Source organism: Scomber scombrus, chromosome 12 (genome assembly GCF_963691925.1).
Source record: "Scomber scombrus chromosome 12, fScoSco1.1, whole genome shotgun sequence".
Classification (NCBI taxonomy): Eukaryota; Metazoa; Chordata; class Actinopteri; order Scombriformes; family Scombridae; genus Scomber; species Scomber scombrus.
Window position 1 is genome coordinate 26675473 of NC_084981.1, and position 10897 is coordinate 26686369.

The following is a 10897-nucleotide window of genomic DNA, read 5'->3' on the forward strand; positions in this document are numbered from 1 at the left end:
TCAACACATGTCTAGAACAAACACCCAAAAGACTAGAGGTCTGCTCTTCTTCTAGGTCGACTTTTCCACACAGTGTTTTTAAAATTTGGGGGTTTTAATTCATATCTCGGACCAAATTGTAGCCAGAGGCATTTTCTCTTGGAGACCAAAGGAAACCAGGACTCCCCAAAATACAATCACATTTTCATTGTTATATAACATATTTGTCTTCTTTAGTTGGTGTAGAGAGTGAAACAGCACTCCTCTGTCAGTCAGATTGAGGCAAGGTTTGACTGAGGTCCACATATATAATGGTCAACTGTCTTCACTGAGTAGCATTGGTGGGACCAGTTAGTAAGTTAGATGGGGCTTGGATGGAGATGGGGACCTTATAAAAAAATGACTTTACTGAACTTGAGATGCAACTGAAGATAAAACAGAACAGGAGGCCTAAACTGAAACTGGACCAGACTCAGAGGAGTTGACAAGAAAAGTTAGGTCTTTTTGTGATGGGAAATATGCCAGAATGGAACGACTAACAGGAAGGTGAACCAGCTTTTCTACTGACCATGCCTGTTTGGAGCACCGCATGTACCCATCAAGCACAACAATCACTGATCGAGCAAAGGTCTCTGACATCACAGGGCAGTAAGTTATCAGTGTGTGGCAGTAGGTTAATAATTTATGCAAAACAAAATCTCAAAATTGTGGAAGGCAACTGATTTTTGGTCAAAATAAGAAAATCAAGTGAGTAATTTATGTTTAATATTTATTTGCGTTTAAAATTACTTCAGTCCGGAACACTCGTCATAGATTAAACCATTTATTGCAACAAATGGTAATACAGTCTTACAATGCTCCCTGGATTAGCCAGCAGCATGCTGAGCCAGCAGCCCGCCACCCCGCCCCCCCCTGCAGAGTGAGCCGAAAGCAAGACATGAATTGCAGATTGACCCTTGAACCATGATAGGACCCTGAACCAGAAAGGTGGAGGCTGGGGTGGTGGAGGCAAAGCTTTGTCAGCAGCCATGTGAGCAACAGTGAAGCAAGATAAGTGTAGGTAGGAGTCATATTTAAAGGGACCGCCTCGTGGTGAGAATGGCTGTGATTGATGTGTGACTGATAAGGAGCGCTGATCAACAGCTGTCCGCTGATTACAGCTGGGGGGTATGACTTCCGTGTCCTGCATGAACTAACGCCTTGCTTCATTAATATGAAATGGTGTAATTTAAGGCTGGATTAATGGACCCACCATGGACCCTTGAGCACTGCCAAAGCTCATGCTCCCCTTTTCTTTCTTCTGGCAGCCCTGCTCAGCTTTTGGTTACCACTGGTGTCGTCCATCATTTGTCCCACACAATCATTGATACAACCTGACCACAGTGCATTGTGGCCTGCTAACGAATAATCACTTGCTCTGCTAGTAAAAAAAAGAAAGAAAAGAAAGTCCGTCATGAGACTTAATTTTCATGGAAACACTTTTTTTTTTTTTAATTCCGATTCGATAACACTGCTGTCAGGCGGAAACTCCAAATTTTGTTTTGGACATATCAGGTTTCTGATAGAAACTATAGTTATCAGCATCAAGAGAAAGAGTCAAGCTCTGTGTCATTTTGCTGTGAAGCCCGACAAAGAAAACACACACTCTCTTCCCATTATTGACGGCCCCTTTCTACTCAAAGGCTCCTGACCACTTGCCCAGATTGGGTCATGGTGTAATGAGCTAATCTCAATCATGTATTCATCAGTTTACAAGCAGTCCAGTTCTTATATTGTATTTTCGAGGCCACATAAGGATCTAAATAAGCCTCAGCATCATTTTAATAAAGTTTTCTGATCAGGTACCACAACAGACTCGCTCTCTGAAATTGTCACGATGTGTTTTGTTGACTCCTATTCAGCGCTGATGTGTGATACAGTCAGCTTTCTGTTCCACAAGACAAGCTTGTCTGATTTTGTTGTCAGTCTGGCTCTGCTAGACCTTTTTCAGTTCTTGCCAGTATCTAGATGCCTGATAGTGTAAAGCCACAGCGCTCAAAGGTAATTTAAGTTTTTTGGCAATATCTCTGAAAGACAGTCTTTTCATGCTTCAAAGAAATAATAGCTCGCCTTTTGTCTGTCATGAGTTGACATTTGCCTGGCTTGATGCCTGCAGAGAAATACACAGGAGTCTGAAACTTACTCAAGGACCAAATAATCTGTGCACTCTCACATTTTACAGCGTATGTTAATCAGTGGCCTCAGGCGCTCTGGAAAGATCTCATGTAGACATCGGAGGTATCGGCCGACAGATACAAGTTGTTTGGTACTGTTTACATTGTTTCCTTGAAATGTTGTTTATACTTCTAGTCTGAATTGTTTCCACGTTGCATCGTGTTGGCAAACATAACTGCTGGCTGGATTTTGTCCAGAGGAAACTAGAATGAATTAAGGGCAACATTTATATATCGCACTGAATGTTATTAGATAAGATAAGTCATTCTGTTCTAATTTTAGGTTGCCTTTTCAATATCTAGCAGGGGATAATATATGAAAATGAGGTTTTTAGGCTAACTATGACTCATTTACAGTGATATTAAATAAGTTTTAAGCATTTTTCATGTCATTGTAGAGTCAGGACTCTGATACCAGAGACCCTGAAGGTTTAGGCAAAGGAAGAACTTTGGTTAATTTTAATGAAAAATAAATTAATAAATAATACATCAGTTTACACATCAAATTTCAGTGTTGACAGTGTGGGCAATACCATTGAAAGAAAAGATAAAGAAGGGGGAAAAACAACAATAAAGAAAGCCAGTCATTGTCCTATAGTTAAGTGTTCTCCTGCAACTGTAATTCCTCCTCTATGTATCTCAGAGAAAGTTGCCAAATCTTATAGAATTTGCCAGATGAACCTCATAATGTGTGTTTCATTTTATTCCAGTGCTGCCAGTGCCTAAAGATAACCATAAAAAAAGTTGAATATTTCTGTAGCTACTAACAGATGATAATTTACTACTGTTGTAATGTGCCTGTGTGTCTTTTCCTCTGCCTGCCAGCTACTGCCCCCCCCCCCCCCCCCCCCCCCCCCCCCCCCCTTCCTTTTTCTCTGCTGATTGCTGCAGCTTTGCTCTATTGCCATCAGCCTCAGCATTTAAGCTCAGAGGAGAGCCAGACCGGTGCTAGTGTGGTTCATCCAGTAGTGTTGTAGCTGTTTGCTGAGTTCTGGTCCTCTGAAATGAGGCCAACGCGGAAGTAACTTAAAACTGCATTCTATCAAAAGGCCACCAGGGGGCGACCGTTTTGGTGTCAAAAGGACTTCCGTCTCTATACAAGTCAATGGAGAATTCACCAACTTCTCACTTGATTTCTAACCTCAGTAAACGTTTTCAAAATGTGTTTATGGTCTCAATCGCTAGTTTAAAGCCTTCTTCAATGCAGTATGATGTTCATTTGGGACATTTTGGCCTCCCTGATTTTATATTTGACGATAAAGCAGGGTATGCATTAGGGCGTGGCTACGTCGTGATTGACAGGTTGATTGGTTCACAGGTTCAGGAGGGCGCCTCATGCTCCTCCTGATGCCCATATAAGTAGAATCTGTGTTTTTTTTTTACCCGACATGCACCGGAAATTTTCAAGATGGCGCTGCCCAGATCTGAAACTATTCGCTTCCAAGCAGCGGTCCACAAACCAATGGGTGACGTCACGGATGTTACGTCCATTTTATATACAGTCTATGCTTTGAACTGATTTTTGAGATAGTGCTCCCCTTTAATAATACTGTTGTTGTTTGTTTAAGTTACTTTTTTTACTTTTTTGGATTGGTTTCTTTTTGTATAGTGAAGTCTGTTTGATGTTAACTCTGCCTGAGTTTCTGATAGTTTTTTTCTGAGTTAATAAATCCTTAGTTTCATACTTTTACTTCAGTCGTCCTCTTGTTTTCCCCCCCTAGGGTTATCCCAATTGTTACTCCTTGCATCATCTAGACATTCTCTGGGTCATAACAACTGCAAAAAATCACATATATTGGCAAGAAATAATGTCACTCAACAATGTAAGTATCAACTTTTTCAACATTTTCTCATGTTGGGGAAAGAACATGATTCAGCCAGTATTACATTTCCCGTAAAATGCATTTTCTCTTGCAATAAAGTCGTATATAAATGTGATGGTTTTTTTTAGGAGACAGCGCTTCAGGGTGTTCGAAAATTGGCAGTGACAGTGTAAAGATGTGGCATCACAAATACTGATAGGTAAGCATTGGCATCACTTGATATAAACCTCTCAATGCCACTTTAATTATGTAATATTGAGATATGAAATACAGAAATTAATAATGTAATATTGTATTAACCAGTGTTGGCAGGATTAGGGTTAGGGTTAGTTGGCTGCATCTCATAATTAGTTATCTTCTAAATTCACTTTCTGCAAGACTTCCACACATCAGTCATAGAAAACCAGCAGAGCACACAGGTAAGTTAGATGTTTGCTTATATGGTCAGTTGACATTGGTATGCTGCAACACCACTGTTGACTTTCCATCTCAGGTATTTTGGCCCTCGGGGCCTCAATCTACATCCTGCAGTGTGACTGAAATGTAGATGGACAGCAGACACGAATATTCACACAAACAAGGGCACAGCACCCAGAAAAAGATAAATAAATAAATAATACAGCAGATTTTTCCTGCAACCCACTTCAGAACATGTGGTGGGCATGTAGCTTTATAGGTAAACGGTAAATGGACTGTACTTATATAGAGCTTTTCTAGTCTTTTTGACCACTAAAAGCACTTTTACACTACATGTCACATTCACTCATTCATACACTGATGCCAACCTGCTCATCACATGGAGGCTTACCAAAGAATCATAGCCTTGTTTTTTATGGCAGCTCATTTGTTTCCTCTTAACTGTGACTAATTATTTTGATTTCATGAAACAAAAAAAAACATAATATGATAATATTTACTGAATAAACGTGTATAAAGTGTAAATCTGTGTCACACCCTGCGTTAGTTTGTGTTTTATTTTGTGTTTTAAGTTATTCTCCCCTTGTGTATTTTGTTTGTTTTACTTCCTGTGTTTCCCCTTCCTTGGTTGATTTCCTCATGTGTTTCACCTGTCTTGTGTCTCTCACCTGTGTCCTGTTAGTGATTACTACGTCTATATAGGTTTTGGTTTTCTGTTCAGTCTTTGTCCGAGTCTCTGGCTGTGTTCGAAACCGCATACTACATACTTCTATACTACATACTACATACTAAACGACCAGATAGTAAGCAGACCGTTTACACTGTAGTAAACTACACGATAACCCACAATGCATTTCGTCCCTACCCGAGCTGAAATCTGCAGGCTGAAGAGGATTTTCATTTTAGCTCTAACTCTGTAAATAAACCACTTTATCCACATTTCTAACCTTTTTAGGCGGGAAAGTAAAGTAGCACTTTAGATCCACAATGTGACGCTAATTCGTCCAAATAACACCTGTTTAAAGTTTTGTTCCTGCGAATTCGGAGTTAGCCGTAGCGAGTAACGCACTTCCGGTCATTTTCACAGAATAAAACACCCGTTACCTTTTATTATTAAAAAAACCATAACGATAGAATCGGTGCTTTTATTTTGAAAACAGGAAGCGAACATACCCTCGCTGTAGCTAACTTGAAACCACCGAGGTGGTGATCTGTGACGTTTGTATTTTGAGTTTTTTTCAGAAGTTACGTTGCATCTTGGGTAATTTGAGTGTGAGTAGTCAGCTCTTGATGCATACTCCGCATTTCTGGATAATCTAGTAAACCATCCGGGAACTTCTCACATACTCTAAGTCTCATACTACGCAGTTGAAACACACTTCATACTTCAAATGACGTCAGAGTTAGTACGAGTAGTAGGAAAGTATGCGGTTTCGAACACAGACTCTGTGTTTGTTCTCGATGGTTGTCCTGTGTAGTTTGGTGTGTGTAGTTCGGCCTGTGTTTTTCTGTTAAGTTGGTTTCCTGGTTTGGCCGATAAAGTGCCCTTTTTCCCCCCGAGACTGTCTGCCTTTTTGGTCCATCTGCACTACGCATCGCGACAACCTGCATGTAAACAATACTTTAAAACTGAAAATTGCTTTATTTAATTTCCTTATTTGATATCAAACTAACGGTGAAATTAATAATATCATTCACTTATCATCACAGTACAGCAAGTGATCATTTACTGATGACAGATGGTGCAGGTTGCCCAGCAGCAGGTTGAGCTTTAGATAATCTTCGTCTCTTCTTACAGCTTCATCATTTATCTCTCTTATTCACAACAGTTTGGTGTAATTGGGTCAGACTTAATTGCTCCACTGTCCTTTGGCTCAGGTTAGAATGGATGTAATTAGCCCCAGGTCACTTTCAGAATGGATCTTTATTAATTTATGTACATCAAATTTGGGTAACAGGGGTATGGCTTCATTTCAGCATAATTTAACCCTATTAACTGGTAAAGGCTTTTATATATTGAGTCGCCACAATGTTTCATCTCACCACACAAGGGAATTATTGTCTTACTTTACTGTATTGGCATTAGTGTAAAGAGGATTTCCCTATATGCCCTATATGTAGCATGTGTGTAAGATATGTGATGTTGAGTTATACAAGTTGCCAGTTTTTAAGCATTCAGACTGAGCATTTGTAGAAGTGGTGCAATAGAATACAAAGACATGAGTCGATTTTAAAAGACCTGAGTTCATGTTATGCAGCACAAATCATGGCAAATATGTGTCTGCAGGAGTTGAAAATATTAAGAAACTGGGGGGCAAACTTTTCACTCATGCTGAAACTCTGATACCTTCACATTGGTGCATTGGGGTTTTTATTGCAACATATATACACCTTGTAGTCTATTAACATGTGATCCTTATCTGGATAATAATATCTGATCCATGAGTCTTTTGCAATTATTCTCGTTTTCTCATCCCTGCCCACATTTTGATCAGATCTCAATATGCAAATCATCCAGGTGAAGCTGGCGGACTCGTCAACAACAACCACAGCGCGATCGAATCTGGCTGAGATACGATCCCACTGTGAGCATGAACGCCTCCAGATGTGGTCTGGCTGATCCGATCACACCCTCGATCACAATGTGCTCGGAGTGCATCATGAGTTTTTACCTTATCCAGATAATGTATTGAGATACAGATCACACTTTAACGCCAGGTGTAAATGTGTCAAAAAAAACACAGTGGGCAGAAAGAACACATTCAGATCCATGTGAATAAAAAGGTTAAAAATCCTTTTATGCACAGTCCAAAACACACCTTTAAAAAAAATCACACTGGAGCTCCCATGCCAGCTTCCATGGCAGCTGATTATCTCCTGCCAGGAGACAGTCTTGGGGTTTCTGTGAAAAGATCTGGTTATGTTTAGACAAGTAAATTACATGGTAACAGTTAGGGAAAGACCACCTGGGTAGAAGAAACCAATGATGCGAATACACTGTGTCAAAGTCAGGCACTTCAGTAAACCATCCACCCACATCTCCTCCCTGCAAGGTTTTGCATCTGTATATCACCTACTCCTTTTCACTGAGGGAGTACTGTCATTATTTTCACACAAAAATGTATATATAATAAAAAAAAAAGTAAACATGAGTCAATTTATGGGTTTAAACAAACAACCAATGTGCTGTTTTTCTTTTGAGTAAGGCTTCTACCATTCAGCCCTATTAGATATATACAGTTGTTTCTGGGGGAGAATGAGAGAGAGAGAACTAGAGCCAGATATTTGAAAAGGTTTTCTGTCTCCCTGTAAAGTCTCTCACCAACACATTGACGTCAGCATTGAAAACGTGTTCTTTTGGGTCAGGGACGGACTTGAATCTATTCTCACATCACCTGTGATTGAAAAAAAAAAGAAGAAATGTCTGAGGACTGTAAATGCAGCTGTGGGCCACATAAAGCAATTAAATCATTCCTCCCTACCAAAAACCTTGAAACAGTCGTTCATGCTTTGTTTTTTATTGAATCCTTTTTTTCTCCATTTGCACCGAAAAGTCTGTCTCGTCTCTATAGTTAATCCAAATTGCAGCTGCTCCTATTACTTCGTCTCTGCACTGGCTGTCTTGATTTTTTTATTTTTTTATTTTACTTATCACTTTTATTAAAGCCCTGAACGGTTTGGCCCCGAGCTATATTTCTGACCTTTTTAACTCGCCATGTGCTATCACAGCCCCGAGGTCTTCAAGTACTGCTCTCACGGTGGTTCCTAAATTAGACAACAAAAAAAACAAAGGTGAGTTTTGCAACCTTCCAGAGGAGATTAGGAGGGTTAAGTCTCTCTTTTCAATGAAGTCTCTCCTTAAAACACACTTTTTAAGACTCGCCACCTTGTGATCCTTCTATCTTACCATTCCCACACCATCTGTTTTATTGTTTTTTACTTTTTTAATTATGTTTTATCACAGTATTATATGTTTTATTGCTTTATTTTACAACTATTCTCGTTGATGGTACCACGGATAATTGAATAGCACTTGTAAAACACCTTTTAAATCTTGTTTTGTGGAAAGATGCAATGCAAATGACGTACATTATTACTATTAATACAATTATATCAGCAAATCTTCATAGAGCACAGAAAGATGAGAGTCTAGTCTCATCTAATACCTCATAAGGACCCATCCTCCTTTTAAAAGAGGGGGCAAGCATTTGATCCACTCTAGGACTTTTCTTCAAAGCGAAACACAAAGAGGATGAGTGTTTCAGGCTCGTGATGTGACTTTAAATTCATGAGGTGCTCTTCTAACCCCTCAGGTTGTGTGTACTTCCTGATGATGAATGACCTATTCAAAACACCAAATGATGTGGATTGACTGTAAAATCATTCTCCGCTCTAAAATGTTGTTACTCAGAATGTTTTCGCTTTTCAGCTGACAGCAGGAAGAGAGGAAGGTCAGGGAGAAGCAAAAGCAGATCACAGCAGTGTACAGAAAGAAATAAACCCTTTAGAGGAAGGCAGAAAGCAGCATTTATCACACGATGCCAAAAGAAACTCATGACATGTTTTGAAATTCAATAGATTACGGTTATATTTCTACTCAAATCATAATGCCAAAAATTGTACCCTGCACTGAAATTTACATTCATATTGAAAACATCTGCACCTCACGACTTACATCCAGCGTCCATGTTTAGTGCTAATGCAGGAGTAGTTTTCCCTTTATGTAGCAAAGCAGAAAGTGAAGGTGTAGAGGTCTGAGAGCAATGAGAAATGAGTGAAACCACAACCTTTCTCCCCAATCATGATCTTTCCTTTAACTACCACTTGGCAGTCACAGATATTTGAAGGTTTGAAGAATCGTCAAATACCAACATTGTTTTCTGATGTTATGGTTGCTCATTTAAGTCTAAAAGGAGAAGTCATTTACCCCTTTTCTGTCAACTGGAAGCTAGTGCTGGTGCTGGTACCGGTTCACCTGGTCTACTTTGAGAGCCACGTCATTACGTCACTGTATACCTCGCTGCTCCTTTCCCAGGAACACTGGTCCCTATATTCATTTTTTACAAACTTCTTCAGCTTGTTACTGATCTGCTCTATCGTCCTCTCATAGCCCGCTGCAGCCATCTCGTGCTGTATTTGCTGAAACACAGGTTTGGTTCGAGAAGCTCCCTCAAGCTTGTTCTGTATCTAGCCTCCAACCATAAAGCAAGGAGACAGCTTGTCTCCTCGATGGACCACTGCTGCTTCATAGCATCCATAACTCCTCTCTTCGTAGTTTTTTTAAAATGGCAGTTTGTGCTGTCTTGTTGTTTTGGTTGATCATGATTATAATCCCGCCCCGAGCCTCTGTCGTAAGCAGTTCATTCTTCTAGTCCAGCAAAGACTTGGTGCCACTCTGGAGCCAGTTCTTTGTCTGTCAAAACAGGAAAACTGGTTCCAAATTAAGCACTGGCCCTGAACCGGCACTGGAACTGCCTTGGTTGAAAAGGTAACAGTGACTTTATCCTAGAACCTAATTTTTTTGAAGTGGCAGGTATCTGGTAGAATCACATCAGGACACATATGATGATAGCTCAGTCGAGACTGTCCTCAAGACAAACGACCCAGTAAGTTTTAATGTCAGTCCCCCAAAAAAGTCTTTTGAGTGAAAGGTGCCATGTAGCAGCCGTAGTTATTATGACCCAGATCAGTGACGCAGTTCAGAGTACAAACATAAAGTATATGTTGGCAAATGTCAATATTGAGAGGAGCAGGTGAGGATGGAGGCATTAGTCCAACAGTGGACTTTGGACAAGACAGAGCCTTTTCATTTCCTGTTTCCAAACCCCTGTTGTCACATTCCCAACTGTGAGTCTTGACAGTGTTTTAAAAACTTTTTTAATAAAAGTAACTATGATCATCCCCGTACCTCAACTCTGTGGTTATTATTACAGTCGTGTTATAGACCCTTCTCACGATCTTCCTCTAACAGTGACCAAGTGTTTGCTCTTGTGCCTAAACCAAACCGGATCTCAACCACAGTGTTGTCACATCATGAAACATCGTTATTTTTTAACAGTGACTTGTAACACTACAGGAAAGCACATACACGTTAAGTTGTCCTGCCAATTACTGATGATAGGGTAAGGGCCAGATTGGAGAAAAAAAACTCCCTTTGTGGTCAAATAAAGTATTTGGTCAGTTAGTTTTGGAGGTGATTTGTATATAAAGGTTCGAACTGGTGCCACAAACCACCAGGAAACACAGGTTGCAATCAATTATTTCTTGTTTATTCCCAGAGTGATGTAAATGTTGAAATTCGAACAATGCCATTGTTGATTGCCATGGCTCTAAAAGAAAATAAATTACAATGTTTTGCCCAAGAAATTTCAAATCCAGCTTCAAAATTATCTTAAATACTTGCAAATTAGAATACAACTATACCACTTCGTCTCCTTGGAGAGATTAGGAGAAATAAACCTGCAG

At 39.9% G+C, this 10897-nt stretch overlaps 1 protein-coding gene across 1 annotated transcript in view; it reads right to left on the reverse strand.

Annotated features, from left to right (window-relative positions):
• The window catches only part of LOC133991544 (probable inactive protein kinase DDB_G0270444), a 41143-nt gene extending 34052 nt beyond the window's left edge, over nucleotides 1–7091 (reverse strand). The window contains 1 exon segment of the mRNA XM_062430000.1: nucleotides 7017–7091. Coding sequence (XP_062285984.1) covers nucleotides 7017–7091 — 75 coding nt within the window.
• Nucleotides 7092–10897: the final 3806 nt, after the last annotated feature.